Below are 19101 nucleotides of genomic sequence, written 5' to 3' on the forward strand. Positions count from 1 at the left end.
CTTTCTTTCTTTCTTTCTTTCTTTCTTTCTTTCTTTCTTTCTTTCTTCCTTTCTTTCTGTTTATTTATTTTTGAAAGAGAGAGCATGCGAGTGAGGTAGGGGCAGAGAAGGAATCCCAAGCAGGCTCCATGCCATCAGTGCAGAGCTTCACAAACCATGAGATCGTGACCTGAGACAAAATCAAGGGTCAGATGTGTAACGACTGAGCCACCCAGGCACCCCCTCATCTTGCTTTCTATAATTACAGTTGGAAACAGTCTTTCTTTCTTTCTGTTTACATTTTCTGTTTATATGCTACTTAAATTGACTACTTAGTCAAAAGTTAAAGATGATGAAAGAAAAGGGAAATAGAATCTTTTTTTTTCTCTTTATTGCCTCATGATGGAAGAATAACAAAGCTGTGACCCTGTGTGGCACTTTTCGAAGTACATCTCCGAGCTGTCTCCTCTGGCACACTCTGTTCTTTCTTTGTCTTTTAATCTCTCTAGCTTCCAACCCTCCTCCATAATCATTCATCCACCTCTAAAGCATTCCAGCCCCAGGTTTTGAAAGGCCCAGAATCTAAAAGGACTCTAATCAGTGGCAACTATAAATATTCCAAAAGCAACAGCTGTTAAGAGTTTTGGTTGGTGATATTATCATCCCAATTTTAAAAAGACAGGTAAGGGTGCAGGGGTAGGAGGGTAGGCGTTCTTTAAATATTTTTAAAGTTCTCTTACCTCTTCTTTGTTGATCAATCCCATTTTGGACATGTCAATATTAAAGTAGTGAATGTTTGGCAGGCTGATTTCCATATCTTCTATCTGGAATCCAAAGTCATATGGATCACATTGGGCAACTGTGAATCTATCTCTCTGTCACTCCTCCCCAGTAACCCAACTGCCTGTGAGTCCCTTACTCAAGTTCCACCTCCGTCTCTGAGACACTTTCTGATGTTCCTCTACTGCGTGACACAATTGTCTCCTGCTAGTCCCATTATTAGATGGTGGACGGATTCTTTCCCCCTCCAAGTACAAAATCGGTTTTCAGAAAAGTAAGCGTTCCTTGGGTCAGAAAACAGTGAGAACTTCAGTATATTAACTGGCCTCCTGGTGGTGGCCAGTCAACCTCCTAAATTCTTCCTCAGTCTGTTTCCTCCTCTCTAGCCTATCCTGAACATTTACAGACCCTGGGGTAAGAGTACAATTGGAGGCCCACATGCCAGATGTTTAAAGTTATGAATCAGGCAAGCAACATTTTGGTTTTTTTGCAGGGAGGGGGCAGAGGGAGAGGGAGAGGATCCCAAGCGGGCTCTGCACTGTTCGTGCAGAGCTCTATGTGGGGCTCAAACTCATGAACCATGAGATCATGACCTAAGCCACAACCAGGAGTCTGGCCTTTAACCAACTGAGCCACCCAAACGCCCCCAAGCAAGAAATTTTTAAGTGAAAGATGTTCTATCCTTCTTACTTGACAAATATACCTTCATAACAGCCTGGAAAGCCAGAACCTAATTGAAATTTCTCTGACTGCTTGCAATGTAGGATGTTGTAGTGTGGGAAGAGCCAGACCCCAGCCCCTGGCCCATCCCTTCCTCTCTCTTGGCCTCATGTGGACATGCTAGCTTGAGTGTGTGTAAGCAGTTTCCACCCCTTTGCCCACTCGCAGGCCCAAGGGTATACACACTGATGGCATGATCTGCCTCCGGAGGGTGGATCTGGGGAAGAGGTTTGCACAGGTTCTAAAAGTGGTCTCAGGGTTCTTTGGGCGGTTAATTCTGGGGTGCAGGTATCCAGAGAAGCTGTAAAGGGATGTGTGCCCCTGTGAAGGATTTGTTGCCTTGGCCCCACTGACTCTTCATCCAGTGGAGAAAGGATAGCCAGAAAACATCCTGGAAAGTTCCACGTCATGGCAGGATCCCTCTTGCCCATGTCTAAGACTGATACTCTTTTTCTCCACCCATCATGGCTTTACTTACTTCAGACCCTCTTTGCCAGATTTCTGCCTCCCAATAGCCTCCCTGCAGGTCTCCTCATCTGTGGTCTGCTGTCCTTTTAATTTACCACCCTTCTTTTAAAGTGATCTTTCTAGAGTGCAAATTCAGTAGTGCTACACCTTGGTTAAACCCCTCCGTGGCTCCTAAGAGCTTTGAAAATAAAATACAGGCTATAAACAAACTCACAAAGATCCTCCTGGTCTGATTTCTGCCTCATCCTTAGGCACATGGAAAGATGTTCATTCCTGGCACTTCACATATGCCAAAACCTCAACAGCAAATGATTATTCCATGCTGCTCCTGTCTTATACCTACCATGCTCCCTCACCCTTGAGTGTGAACTCAGATAACCAACCCCTACTTGACCCTTAAGACTCAACTCAAGCACCTCTCCCTCCATAAAGCCTGGCTGGCCCAATCTTCCATACCTGAGTTAGGTGCCTTTCTCTGTATTTCTATAATGCTTTATGCTTTACTGGATCGTTAGTTTACTTATTGTCTTCTTTTACCAAATGATGAACCCTTTAAGAGTAGGCACACTAATTTATCTTTGTATTCTTCATGTGCTGACAGAGATATAATAACTACTCAATAACATCAGATGGATGGATGGATGGAATCTGTCTGCATCTATCCTTCATTCTCCGGCTACCCTGAAACATAGACTCTTGGCCGAATTATCCCTCCTTCAAGGCATTAGAGTCCTGATATGAGGCTTAAATTGTGGCAGGTTGTAAGGACCCAAAGAATTTTCGACTAACTAAAGAACTACAGCAATGGCCCATGTTTTCAGGCTGGACAGATTTTTCCATTTTTTGCTCTCTTCTCACTTGCTATAACAAGCTTTTGAACAACAACAGATGTCATTTTTCATGTGTCTTCCACTGTCTTATTTTAACTCTCAACTCTTCTGTCAGAGCTGACAGGAGACACAACAAGTTCTCTCAGTCTTCAGAATGGCAAGTGACAAAACATACCTCAGGAACCCGGCTCAAAGAGTGCACCTGGATGTCATAGAGGGTCTTCTGGACAGAGGGCGAGTACTCGCCTTTGTCATAGGGTCCAGCAAATTTCTCCAGGACAATATCCCGAACAGTATCCCTAAAACACAGAAAAAACAACTAAGGACTCATAGGGTGGCCTTTTAGGAGTGCATTATAAAGCTAAGAAGTGGTGACCTTCTCTCCCTGCAGTAAACAATTTTATTGCTGGTTTTGGAAGAGATTAATATTGGAGCACCTGGGTGGCTCAGTCAGTTAAGCGGCCGACTTCGGCTCGGGTCATGATCTCGCGGTCCGTGAGTTCGAGCCCCGCGTCGGGCTCTGTGCTGACAGCTCAGAGCCTGGAGCCTGTTTCAGATTCTGTGTCTCCCTCTCTCTCTGACCCTCCCCCATTCATGCTCTGTCTCTCTCTGTCTCAAAAATAAATAAACGTTAAAAAAAATTTTAAAAAAAAAAGAAGAGATTAATATCTGGTAATGCCCCCTAAAAAACACCTCACTTCCCCTTTTTTTACCCACACATGTGCGCGCGTGCACACACACACACACACACACACACACCCTATTCAACAAAGGTATTGAGTGTCACTAGGCTATCTTCATCATCTGGAACTAGGGCCCACTGGGCATTCCAGGGTAAATCTCCATCACATTTGATGAACTTATGAAGAGGACCTCCAAGTACTCCAACCCTCTTACTGCTCAGACTGGCCAGTTCCTTGAATTATTATGTTTTTAGGGGTTTTGTTCTGTGCCAGGCTCTGTGCTTTGGGTTTTATATGATTGCTTCATTGAATTCTCTCAATATCCCGAGGCAGGTGCTATTATTATCCCCAGTTTAGACGTGAGGAATCTTGAAAGTTATATGATCTACACTAAGTTCCTTTCCTGAGTGGGTGGCCCAGCTAAGACCCTGACTCTGCCATGTTCAATTTTGTGCTCTAACAGAAATACATCAGCCTGCTGCCAATGGGGAACACGCGGGAAAAAGAAGATTGAGGTGAAGTTCTCTGTAAGTATTTTCAGACACATCACATAATAAAAGGAGTAGAGCAGAACTATACCACTGGGAAGAAGCTACCAGGGGGCAGATACTAGCTCATCAGAAAGTAGCAGTTTCTAGCAATGAGAACTTCAGCAGAGGAATGAGATGTCTGGTCAAAAAGCAAACTCAGAGTCCAGAGGCCTAATTCCTGCTTGCCAAGGATATTATAATGATAGGCGTACCTTTATGTTGTTAACACATTTATCATTTATAAACTGCTTTTGTAAACATCATCTCATTTCGAGTTTAGCCTAGAGTGACCAACTGTCCCAGTTTGCCTACGAATCAAAGGGTTTTCCAGGGCGTGGGACTTTTCAGTGTTAAAATCAGAAAAGCCCTTGAAAAATTGGATGCGTTGGTCACCCTCATTTAGCCCTCTCTGTATCTACCGTGAGGTAGTAAAGCCGAATATCAGTATCCTCACCTGATATGGTGGTTCTTAAAGTGTGGTTCCTGGTCCAGCAGCAGCAGCAGCAGCTGGGAGTTTATTAGAGGTGCAAGTTCTCAGGCCCCACCCCAGGCCTACAGAATCAGAACCTCTGGAGTTATGTCCAGTAATCTGCCTTCTACTAAGCCCCCCAGGGAATTCTGACACACAGTAAATGTTTGAGAAATAGTGATATAATCGATGAAAAACCAAAAGGTCAGGGAATTTAGGTGGTCCATTCAAGGTCATTTTAGCTAATAGCAGCTAAGATTTCCACGTAGGTTTAGTAACGGGAAGAGAGCATAGCCAGCGCCAGGCCTTAGCACACACTCCTACCAGGTAGTATCAAAGTCCACGTCTCTGTACTGATGATAGCGCCACTTGCAGTACACTTGGGTGGCAAAACACCTGTCCTTCACCTCGGGGAGGGTGGTGAACTGGTCCTTGATGAATCCTTCAAATCCAGACTGGGTCGTTTTCAAGACCTTGAGGTCTTTGATTCCAGAATGAATGACTGGAGGTCCTGTTTCAAGTAAAAAGGTAAGAGGCTCTGAGGTCATGGATAAAATAGTGTCTTCTTATTGGACAGCTAGCTCTGAGGATCCTGGTCACTAAACCATGGTGCACTGTTGAACAAAGAGCTACCTCACTACCCATGTTAGTGAGGTACCCACTACCACTCCCTGTCTCCTCTGAAGTTATGAGGGTGGTGTGCCTATCTCTCTATCTGGATTCCACGACTCCCTGCCTTTCTCCTGCCCTGGCAGAACTTAAAGTCAAAGACTAAACCTCTGTCTTGGGTTGAAACCCACAGAAATGAATACCTTCCTTTCAGCTCCAGGTACAAATGACGTCTAGGCCAAATACTTTCTCCTTGTTGGGCTCCACTTCGCTCAATATATAATCATGATGAAATGAGTGAGTAAGCTCCCCCAGAGCAGTTCTTCTGTTTGCTACTCTGACTCCCTTTACAGGATGGGAGAGGGTTAGTCCTCGTGTTGATCATCTACACTGGCTGATGGCTCCAACTATCATCAGATCCTCAGTTTTCTTGTGTTTATGAGCTCACTGAAACCAGAAAACTTCATGAATGAGTAGCATTGTGGACCTGGCCCAGCCTAAATAGAGACTGGGACGATGAGGCAGTGACCCACCCATAGGGCATAGATATGCCTAGGGGAATACCCATAAAGGCTTTTGGTTTTGGGCTGAAGGAGAAGCAAAGTTGGTTCATAGAGACCTGGGGGAAAGAGGGCAGAGTTGGCAAAGATAGAGGGGATGATATGGTTCTCCTGCAGTCCTTGACATCACCCCATCTGGCAAATGGGGAAGGTGGAGGGGTGATAGGCATAATCTGAAGAAGATATTTACTTGTCTGTCAGGCAGTTCTCGCTCAGGGCCCAGGTGACAGATGGGGGAGAGAGTGAGGGGAAGATTCTCTCTTTTTCTATGTGAAACACACTCTGGCAGTTTGGTGAAACCTGGCTAGAACAGGGCACCAGGTGTCATATTGGGAAGACCCAGGGTAGAATGTTCTGTAGAGAGCATCATTCTTCACAAAGAGCAGGGATAACTAGCACAGCCAGTGCTGAGCAGAGCCAGTGAAGCAGTTTGCACCCATTGGGGTGCAAACGTCTCCCTGAACACGTGTGAAACAGACCTCCCGACTGTCAGGAAGTGGGAGAATTTGGCTGGGGAGACCCAGCAGTTTGGTGGTGAGAGAACTATAAGGCCAGGAAAATTCAAGAATTAACATCACCATTCCCTTATTTGTATGTGCAGGCTGATGAGGCTGGAGGTTCAAGGAGGTTTACAGCTTTGAAGTTAGTCCTGATTAAGATCTATCCTTCTTGGCCTGTTTAGTATATAACTCAAGGGCCAGAGGCATCAGGCATCTATGTTGTACATGGTCTTAGTTGAAGAACAAGAATATAACTCATGATCCTCAATTAAAATCCAGGGAAGCTCTTAATAATCCAATAGTTTACATCATCTATGTGGCTTCAACTGCTGTGGCTAACTCAGGAGCTGTGGAGTTTCGTAAGTAGGTAAACAATGACCATATTTTGATATTTTCCCAGCCACAAGTGTACATCTACCAAAGAGAGCAATGGCCAGTGGTTTGTAGTAGATCTGCTGATTAAATAAGGTGTTCTGATCAGAGTGCTCCAGGATAATGTGTCAACTAAAATGGTATTTAACATTTTGAAGTCCTCTTTGGAAACTATATCTGAAGAAGGACCAAGAGAGACACCAGCAACGCCTAATGCTTTAAGTTGCCTTGGTTTATTGGATTCTGGATGTGTGAAGACATGATGCTGCAAAATCAGCATTTCTAAATGCTGTATAGAGCTGACCCAAGTGAGGCTAAGCTTAAAATACAAGAGAATTGCAGAAGCAATCAATAAGTGTCTATTGAATGAATGAGTGAATGCATGCGACAAGATTGGTTCACATCAAAGAATCAGTATTTCACAGCTTAGTCTCTTTTTCTTTTAGACAGTTCTCCTCCACTAATCTTTAGCATTTCCCTTCTTGATCACCCCCACCCAAATATAATACACAGCATGGCAGGGGAAGGGGAGGACATCAACATTAGCTGAAGACATCCTGATGATCAGCATGCATTTAGTTGCTGCCTTTTTCAATCATTATCTTACTTAATCCTCAAATTCTATTAACTATTTTTTTAATGTTTGTTTATTTATTTTGAGAGAGGGGGGAGGGGCAGAGAGAGAGGGAAACAGAGAATCCCAAGCAGCCTCTGCAGGGCTCAAACTCATGAACTGCGAGATCATGACCTGAGCCCAAATCAAGAGCCGGCTGCTTAACCAACTGGGCAACCCAGGCGCCCCTCTATTAAATAGTCTTATATAGGAGACTTTCAACCATGTGCCCATAGTCACATGGCTAGAAACTGGCAGGAGTGGAATTTGAACTCAGCACTTCATTATCTCCTCCTTTTTGGATACTTCCCCATCCCCATGATGTTTTCTCCTTCCTTTAACTCTGTCTTCCCATTTCTTTACAGTTTTTTTCCAGGAGACAAGAAGGTTGCCATCTTCCCTTCCATAGTATTTTTTGAGAGCCTCAGACAGAGCCCCCAGCCTGAAAAATACCATCTCCACTAACCTGAAATGGAAACCGAAGCATCATTTTTAGAAATGGCCCCTAGGTGTCTTAAAAAACTTTTTATTCCTTAAACATTTCCTATTAAAATACGAAGACCCCATAAAGGAGTGACTTCTGAAGCCTTTATAAACTAATATAATCTATTTCCAACAGTAATCCCTTCTAGAAAAAAAACCCTATAGAAATGAAATAAGGAGTTTGCAATATGGAATGGGGTTAGAACAAGCAGGGTTCGTGGAGGGGGAATAAAGAGAAAGTGAATGAGAACCAGAAGCAAATTTTACCTATTTCATTGTTTCCTACATAGCACTATATTGTCATCAGCATCCACATAAGCCAATAAGACTTTGGCTCCTCCAATGGTCTTAATCATAAAAGGATTTCTGGATGCATTGATGCACAGTGGTTGAGACCACAGCCTTGCAACTCAAGATTTCCTGAATTCGAATCTCAGTGTTCTCAGGGCCTCTCCTCCCCTATTTTATGAGCACTATTCCCCTCAGAACATTACTTAACCCCTCTTTACCTTGAGTTTCTCATCTTGCAAACAGAGATGATCACCAATTTGATAGATGTCGGAGATAACGTCCATGAAGGACTTAGGAAAATGGCTGCCCCACAGAAAATCCTTTATAAAAGTTATGACCATGAGGTTGTGATAATTGACTTTTTCATATCAACTTTAACTACCCGTGAATATTTCTCATGTTTCACAAAGGCTCATTGGGTTCTGCAAACCACTTCTGACCTGCCGTCTCTATCCACCTCCAGCTCTGGGATGAGATTTATTGACCTCTGGGGAGTGTCAGTTCTGCTAGGCAACTTTTTAAATGTCTATTTTCTTGCTAGCATCTGAAAATGAAGAAAGAAGTTGCATTTTTATTTTTTTAACGTTTATTTATTTTTGAGACAGAGAGAGAGAAACAGAGCATGAATGGGGGAGGGTCAGAGAGACAGAGGGAGACACAGAATCCGAAACAGGCTCCAGGCTCTGAGCTGTCAGCACAGAGCCCGACGCGGGGCTCGAACTCATGGACCGCGAGATCATGACCCGAGCCGAAGTCGGTCGCTTAACCGCCTGAGCCACCCAGGCGCCCCAGAAGTTGCATTTTTAAATGTGTGTTGGCCTCAGTTTCACATAGAATAAAATGTTTTATGCTCCCAACGACAATTAACTATGGCCACAGTTTGGGCAGAACACAAACCATCTACTCTGGTGCGCTCATTGTTCTATGAAGAACAACAACAACAAAAACCCTATTCTCTTTTAATATGATTTGCCCCCCCTCCTTTGGCACACATTAGACACTCTGGATGAAATCGAAGAGCTTATTTTATCTTCCCTGTTGGCGGTGCCCCAGCTTTCTGAACACTGGTACGAACCTGAGCCTTTCAGAATCACGGACCCATCGACTAAAAAGTACAGTGGCTCACGCACTCTGAAAACAACTTCAGCTTAGACTGGCAGAATTATTTCAACCAAAAGGACTGTCCTTTTCTAGGTTATTTGTCACGAAACCACTTAATCAGCTTTTTTTTTTTTTTTTTTGCCTTTATGCCATGGTTATAGGGTAATGCAAAAGGAAGATTTTCACATTTTACTTTGCTAGAACATAATCTTTGCTAGCTTTTAGTGTCCTCCTACACACTTAACAGATTGTGGTTTATCTCTCAGAGAAGCATACATCCTATCTTTTAGCTCTCTAAGGGAAAGAAACTCACTGTGAATTAATAGAAAATAAGCCCAATTCCTTACCTACGCATCAGGTGTCACAAAGCACAAAGCTTTATTGAGCCAAGGAAAAAAAAAATCCTGTCATGAACAGGATAATTGCTTCCATGTTTAACACCTCCAAAAAGGACACAAATAGCTAAAAGGAGGATATTTTAAAACCATATTAAATCATTCTAGTAGAAAACCTCAAACTTGTAAAGTGCTAGAAAAAGTGAAAACTAAATATCATTTGCCTTTGGGAGTCCCTTTCACTCATGCGGGGAGAGTGAAAGGTCCCTCCATGCCATTCTGGAAGGGGAAAGATGGCATCAGCCCTGTGGGAGGAAGTTAACTGGGCTTTTGTACAGCAAGGTTGTGGTTGAGGTGAGTTTAAAGGACTTGTGTTTACCAAAAACTCTTCTTTTGGAGAAACTGAAGAGTGCTTCAGTTTGACACCACAAAGGGCACACACAGGACATCGAAAAGGTCCTGGGTCTCCCCCTTCCTCCATCTCGCTTTTTCCACCTGCCCAGCTTGACGCCTCTGAAATTACTGTCCTCCAGGACCTCAATTTCATCACTTTTTTTCCCCTTAAAACCACCTCCCATGCCCCCCTGGTCTCCATGTCAATAGATCTTTTTTTTTTTTTTTTTACTACCAGAAGACAATATCTCTTAGTTGAGATGTGTTTTCCATCTACCATCTACTTGGCTCTGTTTTCGCTGAATTTTTTTCTTTTTTTTTAATTTTTTTTTTAAATATTTATTTTTGAGAGACACAGTGACAGAGTGAGAGCAGGGGAGGGGCAGAGAGAGAGAGAGAGACAGAATCCAAAGCAGGCTCCAGGCTCTGGGCTATCAGCACAGAGCCCGACATGGGGCTTGAACTCACGAACTGTGAGATCATGACCTGAGCTGAAGCCGGACACTTAACCGACTGAGCCACCCAGGTGCCCCAGATGAATTTCTATACTCAGTGGCAGATTGGGAGGAATTTGATTCTTAAAGAATTGTGGGTTATAATTCAAATAATGCAGAGGTTTGGGGGGACCATTTATTCCAAATTAGTGACTCAACCATCCCAGTGATTTCAAGACTCAGCTATGCTTGTAGTTTAGGGAGACACACGGAAGAAAGAGCTTGGAAGAGCCAGTCTCCTTAGAACACCCAAACTAACAACTTGCATCACATGGACAGCCTAGCTCTTCTCTCAGAGTTTGGCAAGTCACAAACATACCTACAGTCCTCATCCCTTTGCGTGAAAAAATTCGTCTCTCCCTTCCAGATTCTCCCATGGAACTAACAGACTTTGAAACAGTCAAAAGTACACTTAATGATGTAGCTTTCAAATATCCACTAAGAAAAGAGTATAATGGGAGTTTTACAGCAATTCTCAGGGTCTAAAATGGTGCTCGAGATTCAGTAGGCTTTCTATAAATGTTTGTTCAATTGATAAGAAAGAATCCAGTCTGTCAGTTACGTATCCTGCTGGGAAAAGTCCCTATTGGGAGCCGCATGGCTAAATGTGTGATTAAGTACATGTGTTAACAGGGCAGAATTCTCACCACCTAACTAGCCCCTCATCAAAAGCATTGCTTACAGGTTTGTAACAGTCTTTGACATGCGAATTGGGGCGCACGTGTGTGTGTGTGTGTGTGTGTGTGTGTGTGTGTGTGTGTAATGATTACTTTCTTCAGTTAAGCCTATGCAAGGGCACTTCTTATGGCAATGCCTGTACATTGACTTACCTCACAATATCTGCAGTTTTAGCTTTTGGATAAAAAGCAAATGAAGAATTAAATTTTGCTCTCCTAAGATCATAGATCTTTACTCTCCAAACAGGGACAGAGTGCAAATGTCATCTTTATATACACAACACTAGAATATACACACACTCATATACATGTACACACATATAGTGCATACGCTTAAGGCAATAGATGCTTCTTCTGCTCCCTGATCCCTGCCATCCCCACATGATATCAGAGAGACTCTGGACTCTAGATGTGTCAAGCTGGAGCTTCTGGGAACACAGCCACAACAACTGCAGTATGCTGAGGCTTTGTGGCTCTCTGCAGAAAGAAAAAGCTTTGGTTTTACTATGGTGACTAGTTTTTCCATTCTGTAGCAAACAGGTGACTAGAATTCAGGCTGACGATAGCTCCTGGTAATTCCTGGAAAGAACAAGGGTATGAAGAGTGGCTTGTATTCTTCTTATGATCAGCAGAGCCCTCTACTCTGCCACTCCACAGGGCCCTGCTAAAATATTCTTGTGGAAGTCACCAGTGATCCATTTACCAAACTGCACACTTACTGTTCCACTTTCTTTTAATCCAGACTTCTGAACCTTCCCATAGCAAAGACTGCTTGCCATTTACTAAATCTATTTCTTCTTCCTCCTAGGTACCTGGCTAGACTACATTTCCCAGCTTCCATTGCAGTTGGGTGGGGCTGAGAAATTAGGTTCCTTCCCGGAGAAGTGTGGCGCTCTACTCTCAGGCCTGGTGTTATGCTGGAGGGGGTTTGTCTCCTCCTTTTGCTCCTCCAAGTTCTTTTCCTCTCCTGGTTGTCTGGTAAGGGGATCTATTCTCAAGGTGACCCAAAAAAAGTAAGGATAAAAATGTTAGGTTGCATCAACCTGGGTTCCTGAGTAACTTCTTGGAGCAGAACATTACCTCAACACAAGTGCACACAAACACACACATACACACACACACACACACACACACACACACACACACTGAACTGGACTTTTACAAAAAGCAGTGAACTTCTTGTATGGAGCCACTGCATAGGATCCTGTGTGTTATGCATCCTGTTATCACAATAACTATCCCTGATTTCTTAATTTATTTTTTCTTTTGCCTCCACAACACCACTCTCTCCAATCTTCCTTCTATCTCTCTGACCTTTCTTCTAATTTTTTAAACTGACCAACCCATAAACTGAGGAATTTCCCTTGGGACCTGTCACTTTCCTCTTCTCGCTTCACATGTTTTTCTGGAATGGCTCTTTCTTGCCCACAGCTTACCTACCATCAGTCTGTTGATGGTCTGCAAATCTATTTCTATCTCTTATGCCCCCAAATCACCAGCTTCCCCCTGAACACTTTCTAATCATACGTGTTCTCCTTAGCCAACTCCCCCAAGCCCTCGACTTTAGGGCAACTTTCTTCTCTCCAAGCTCCACCCCTATCCAATCACTCAGACTCATTCAGTACCCTTCAGAAATGCCTCACATAATGCCCTCCTCCACCTCTGCAGTCATTCTCTCCATCTCTACTTCTCACTGCCTTAGATCTGACTCCATCATTTCTCCATCTCTGCAACAAGTTTCTAAATGTCTCTCTACTGCCTGTTTCTGCAGCCAGATCACCATAACCTTCACCAGAATTACTGAATAGTACACACACACACACACACACACCCCTACCTTTCCTGGGTCTCTATTGCCATCTTTAATAATAACAATCGTATCTATCATTTAAGGAATGCTTCCTATGTACCAGGTCCTGTGCTAAAATGCTCTATATTAATATTTATCTCCTTTAATTCTCTGGGAAATTAAGGTGGACACTGTTATCCTCATCTTACAAATGAAAACCACTGAAGAAGCATAAGTAACTCACAGTCACAAAGTTATTAAGTAATGGAGCTCAAATTCAAATACGGTATAGTCTGATCCCAATACGTATGGTTTACTGCCATGTAAAACTACTTCCAAATTATATTCATCTTCTTAGTATGGTACATGAGGCCCTTCAAAATTCAGCCCAAACCAACCTCTTCACATACATCTTGGCTCCTTACATTCTAAGAACTAGACCTTTGAACTTGCTACTGTTCCTCAAATGCTTTGCCCTTTCAACACTAAAATCACTTGTCCAGGATGGTGGGTGGCATAAGGCAGATATCCAAATTATGTTAGTTTCCCTCTTCCACTTCTTCATGGCTCCTACCTAGATACATTCTGTTTCTTCCACCTGTAATTTTCTTTCCTCTTCTGTGCCCAGCATATTCCGAATCATTTTTCAAAAGTCAACTGAAATATTTCCTCCTCCCCTGTCAAGCTTTCCAGACTCTTCCTAGGAAGACAATTTTTTGCACCTCTTTGCTTCCCTAGCATAACGTTGATGCCCTCGCAGTTTTTAGCCCTTATATTGCAATAAATCTTTTTATAAGTCTATCTCCTACTATTCATCTACTGCAAACTCACTAGGGCCAAGGAAAGTCTTACTCGACTCTGAATTTACAGCCCTAGGCTACATAAAAAGCCCTCAAAATCCAATTGTTGAATGAATAGTATTTCAACATGTTCTTATTCTTTAATTAGCTCTCCCCAAATAGAATTCTAGACCTTATCTAGAACTATTATTTTACAGACTTGAAAGTTGAAAGAGGAATATGCTATGCTAAATGTTGCGAAATCACTTAAAAATGGTTTAGAGCTAGGCTAATCAATATGGTAGCCACTAGCCATGTGTGGCTCTTAAGCACTTGGAATATGGCAAATGTGAATTGAGATGCCCTGTAAATATAAAATATGCACAGGATTTCAAACATTTAACTTTTTAAAAAAGAATGTGAAATATTACATTAGTAATTTATTTTTATTACATACTTAAGGTGTATTGTAACTATATCAGATTAAATAGAATATATTATTAAAAGTAATTTATTTTTTGCATTCCTAAAGTGACTACTAGAAAATTTTTAAATTACATACGTGGCTTGCATTACATTTCTGATGGACTATGCCAGCTTAGAGTTTATAATTTTACAAACATGATGTGATTTGAGAAGGAAAACACTGACCTGGGGAGTTAGGGAAACTTTCTTTCTCTTTCTCCCCCAAAGTCACATTCGGAAGGAAGGAAGGAAGGAAGGAAGGAAGGAAGGAAGGAAGGAAAGAAAGAAAGAAAGAAAGAAAGAAAGAAAGAAAAAAAGAAAGAAAGATGGAAGGAAGGAAGGAAGGAAGGAAAAGTAAGTTTTATTTTAACTAACAAACAGCTCCATCAGGAAGTTAATATATATGACTACACATTTGGGGGATTAAGAAATCATTATCTTTTCAACTTAATATAACAACTAGTTATTCAGTCTCCTTTATATGGCAAAAATTACATAACTGTTAATCAAACACCAAGACGTCCCTGGCTGTGCCTAGAATTTAATACAGATAGCAAAAAATATTAAGTAACAGCTAATACACTAGAACTGTCTGAGGAAGGGCTTTATCCAATAGAACTCAGAATGAGAAGAGACTTCTATTTTATTAAGTTTATAATGTTTCTGATGTTTAAGAGATGCTACCTCAAATTCTTACTGAAGAGAGCTAGAGAAGAAAGAGGAGACACAGAAAAGAAAAGGAATGGAAGAGAAGAGGGAAAGAGAGGAGAAGAAAGAGAAGAATGATTGAAAAGGAAAAAAGTTCAGAGTCCACACTCTCCATTTATAATGATCATGAAAGTTCATTTTTCATTAGGATGGAGACCTTTCTACCACATTTGGCTCCACGGTTCCTAGAGGTCCTCTGGCCAGTTATTGCCCCGCTCTGACAATCCTAACCAAACAGTGGAAGACAAGCTTTGGGAATTTTGATATTTGCTAAGTTCAATCCTCAGTACTAATAAGGTCCGTATTGTAATTATGTTCCGTGGTTAAGTTTTAAATTTCTTAGTGAACACAAAGAATTACAGAATTGTCATTGCTATTTAAATGAGGTTCGTTCTATAGTAATTATAATAATATCAGTGGTCTTATTATTATGAAAATAAAATGTCAAGGAAACGTGATTGTTATTTACTATTTCCTATAAAGGTAATGATAATTAGTAGCATGGTATAGTACAAAAAGTCTGGTCAGAACATTCAGAGATTTGGGGTTTTGTCAGCCCAGGCCTTTTTTTTCCCCTCACCTCAGAATCAGGTAATAAAAATGATCTACCTCACTCAACCCCTAGATTTCTTGCAAAATGTATTATTTCATTTTTATGTTTTTACGATAAAGGAGGAGATTGTTTTTAAATATACTCCAGAGTCACAGTGCTCATTCCCATCTCAGATTTAAATGCCTTCAAAATCCTCAACAGTTTTCCTCGATATTAATAAGCAGAGTTGTTTGGAAGAAAAAAATATTGAAATTGCTATTGTAGAATCAAAGCATGAAAAATACTTTCTTACCACTCCTCATCTGTTCCACCTCACAGAAGTGCGTTCCAGTGGGAGTGTGAATAAATGCATGGACATGCTTAACTCCATTCTGAAAATTAGGGACAAAAAATCGTTTCCAGTAAAAGTTCAGCATATGTCATAAAGCCAATTTCTTTAATTAAACCGAGAGCACAAATAACTGAGCAAACCTTTTCAAGACGCTTCCAGGGGACTTCTTCCACGTAGACTTGAGCTCGGATGACATGGTCAAAAGAGGAAAGGAAATGCTCACAGATGCTCATTGCAAAAGTTTCTATGCTTTTGATCTGTAAAGTGAAACAAAATGCTAGTGATCAGAAATACCTGCCCCATTTAAAAATAATTTTTTTAATATCCACGGAGTTCTCTTTCCTGTTCAAATCCTTTACAGAATCAGAGAAATATACATTTTGAAAGAACCACGAGACATGAATTGGTCCTTATCCCAAATTTTCATAAGGTCTCCTAAATGTAGTTAATACAGCACCATTTACCGGGGTGAGACTACCCTGTTTTTAAAAGAAACCTGTTTTGCAGGAAGAAATGTGTCAATCAATGGATGAGCACAAGAAAACTTAACATTTAAATTCTCCTTCCGGTGAGCTCAGTCATTACCCACGCCAACAACAATACTACGGTGGACTCCAAAACACTCTGGTGTCTCTGTGAGGTTGCCAAATGGGCCTCCCAGTTTCCCAGGGGAAAACATTAACACAGGGCCACTTCTGCTTCCTTGCTTTGCAAACAGACCTTCGATTGACTATCCCTCACTCCCACCCCCATGAAGCAGCTCCCTACTTCCACACAAATTCTTCATAATAATCTCTAGACAATGTGTTATGGTCTTAGCAGAGTTTACAGATGATTTATGGCTTGCCTGAGGTGGACTATTTGTACAGGTTTCCCCAGGATAGTTCTGTTTTATGCCTGTTGTCCCAGAATAATTATTTAGCATCTTATTTCACTCTCAGAAGTGTCCTAGTTTGGAAAACAAAAATACTAACTCAAAAAGATATATGCACCCCCATGTTCATTGCAGCATTATTTACAATAACCAAAATATGGAAACAACTTAAGTATCCTGTCAGTGGATAAATGCATAAAGAAAATGTAATATATATTGGTAATATACATAATGGTGTATATATTTATTTATATGGTGTGTGTGTGTATATATATATATATATATAGTGTGCGTGTGTGTGTGTGTATATATATATATAATGTATATTCATCTAAAAAGGAGTGAATCTTGACATTTGTGGTAACACAGATCATAGATGAACTTTGATGGGATTATGCTAAGAGAAATAAGTCAAGAAAAGACGAACACCATATGTTCTCACTTATATGTGGAATCTAAACAAAACAAAAACAAACAAACAAAATCAAGTTCATAGATACAGAGAACCGATTGGTGGTTGCCAGGAGAGAGGAGATAAGCAAAGTGGGTGAAGGGAGTCAAAACAAACTTCCAGTTATAAAATTAGTAATCATGGGGATGTAATATACAAGAAATACAGTTAATAATACTGCATTATGTATTTGAAAGTAGCTAAGAGACAACTCTTAAAATTTCTGATGACAAGAAATAAAAATTTATTTCACCATATACACAAATATCAAACCATCATGTTGTGCACCTGAAATATAAAGTTGTATGCCAATTATATCTCAATTTTAAAAAAAACAAAAGAAAAAAAAGTGCCACCTTGTTTTAGATAAGAAATTATATGGTCACTCTATCTACAATGAATGAATTTGAATTGTCTTTAAGATCCAGGTCCATTCTTGGGCGCCTGGGTGGCTCAGTCGGTTAAGTGTCCAACTTCAGCTCAGGTCATGATCTCGCGGTTCGTGAGTTCAAGCCCTGCGTCGGGCTCTGTGCTGACAGCTCAGAGCCTGGAGACTGTTTCAGATTCTGTGTTTCCCTCTCTCTCTGACCCTCCCCCGTTCATGCTCTGTCTCTCTCTGTCTCAAAAATAAACAAACATTAAAAAAAAAAAAATTAAAAAAAAAAAAAAGATCCAGGTCCATTCCTTCACTTTTCTGCATCTTTCACATAGTACAGGAAATATGAGAATCTGTGTTACCTGGCCCTCTTTTGTAGTGCAGTACCGTAGCCTATTTTCAATTTATTTTTTTAAGAGAGCAATGCCTTTTTCTATAGCCAAGTTTGTGCATGCTGGGCCACTCTGAATAGCATGAAAAAGGTTCGGGGTGGAGCTAGGCCTTGCAGAAATTATATTTCAATTAGTTGGTTCATTTCATGCATTCTGAGCGTGGATTTCATGCAAAAGCGTGAGAAAAGAAACTTTCTAGTCTACATTTCTTGTCTTTTTAGACTTCTTTGCAAAAAGAAAAATCATCTTGAGTTTCCCAGAAATCTGCTGGAGGTCCGACACAGCTTCCCTCACACTTAAACTAGAAGTTGAAGTGCTAAAATATCAGATACTATCAGCTCCAAGACTCTCTTGAAGAATACGGCTACCAACATATATGGATACTAAGTGGTCATGCAGTTGAGAACATTAGGAAGCCATTAAAAATTGGACCAATAGATTTCAAAATATATCTTATACTCAAGATTTTCTTCTATAGTAACACCAGGAAGAGAAATGGTACTTTCTTCTATAAATGTACACCATTTTAAAAAAAAAAAAAAAAAAAAAATAGGTAACAGGAATCAAAGAAATGCATGACAAAAAATGTGTAAAAATTCTATTCTGAAATCCTCCCAGGGCTTTGATTTGCCAATGATCCTAATTAAGAGAGAACATGTAAATTTGTCAGATAAGATTCTCTTCCTAAAAGATGTAGTAAGTTGAGAACCAAAAAAAGCAAAGAAATGAGATTAAGAGGGGAAAAAAAGAAAAAAGCTTTTCTGTAAGGCTGAGAATTTTAGAATCCAAAAGAAAAAGAATTAGTGGCCTAAATGTAAAAATAGGGTTAGAAAGTAAAGGGAACTTGCAGTAAGCAAGTGATATACTGATGTTATAGTGTAGTGAATTCTGCATCAAGATAGGTAACAACATAGGGGTGCCTGGGTGGCTCAGTCGGTTAAGTGTCTGCCTTCGGCTCAGGTCATAATCTTGTTTGGTGAGTTCGAGCCCCACATTGGTCTCTGTGCCGACAGCTCAGAGTCTGGAGCCTGCTTCAGATTCCGTGCCTCCCTCTCTCTCTGTTCCTCCCCTACGCGCACTCTGTCTCTCTCTCTCTCAAAAATAAATAAACATTAAAAAAAAATTTTTTTTAAAGACAGGCAGCATCTAAGAATGATACATACCCCTTTAAATTTTGCCAAGACGTGAACTGTGTTCTTGATGGTGTCTGTGGGGATGATGTCTGAATTATCTCCATGCAGATAATCTTTTTTGGAGCTCAGAGTAAGTTGCACTGAAGTTGCCACCTCTTTAATGCTGTGATATTTCCCATCTCGCTGAATATGGAGAACTTTTACCATATCCTTCCCATAGCCGGTTCGGACAAACTCCACCTCCTCATTCTGCAATGAAAACACTGTCATCGTTTTGAAGAAAGATACATGAAAACAAAAAGTCACCTGCAAGTTCTTCAAGCCTTGATTTAATCGTATAATTATAAAAGGTGAGAGTTAAGA

The 19101-nt window shown here is 41.0% G+C and overlaps 2 protein-coding genes across 3 annotated transcripts in view; one reads left to right on the forward strand and one right to left on the reverse strand.

The window, feature by feature from the left end:
• DNASE2B (deoxyribonuclease 2 beta) overlaps positions 1-19101 on the forward strand; it is a 76191-nt gene that overhangs the window by 30473 nt on the left and 26617 nt on the right. Inside the window, exon 2 of the mRNA XM_040470791.1 lies at positions 3924-3987. The gene's annotated coding sequence lies outside the window, so the exon portion shown is untranslated. The remainder of the gene's footprint in view (positions 1-3923; positions 3988-19101) is intronic.
• The window catches only part of LOC121027381 (uricase), an 81476-nt gene that overhangs the window by 2490 nt on the left and 59885 nt on the right, over positions 1-19101 (reverse strand). For both annotated transcript variants that reach the window (XM_040470796.1, XM_040470795.1), the window contains exons 2-7: positions 18769-18987; positions 15653-15769; positions 15474-15552; positions 4784-4970; positions 2953-3076; positions 720-803 (exon numbers count right to left, since the gene is read on the reverse strand). In XM_040470796.1, coding sequence (XP_040326730.1) covers positions 720-803; positions 2953-3076; positions 4784-4970; positions 15474-15552; positions 15653-15769; positions 18769-18987 — 810 coding nt within the window. The remainder of the gene's footprint in view (positions 1-719; positions 804-2952; positions 3077-4783; positions 4971-15473; positions 15553-15652; positions 15770-18768; positions 18988-19101) is intronic.

The sequence above is a fragment of the Herpailurus yagouaroundi genome, unplaced genomic scaffold (genome assembly GCF_014898765.1).
Source record: "Herpailurus yagouaroundi ecotype Mexico unplaced genomic scaffold, PumYag 77, whole genome shotgun sequence".
Classification (NCBI taxonomy): domain Eukaryota; kingdom Metazoa; phylum Chordata; class Mammalia; order Carnivora; family Felidae; genus Herpailurus; species Herpailurus yagouaroundi.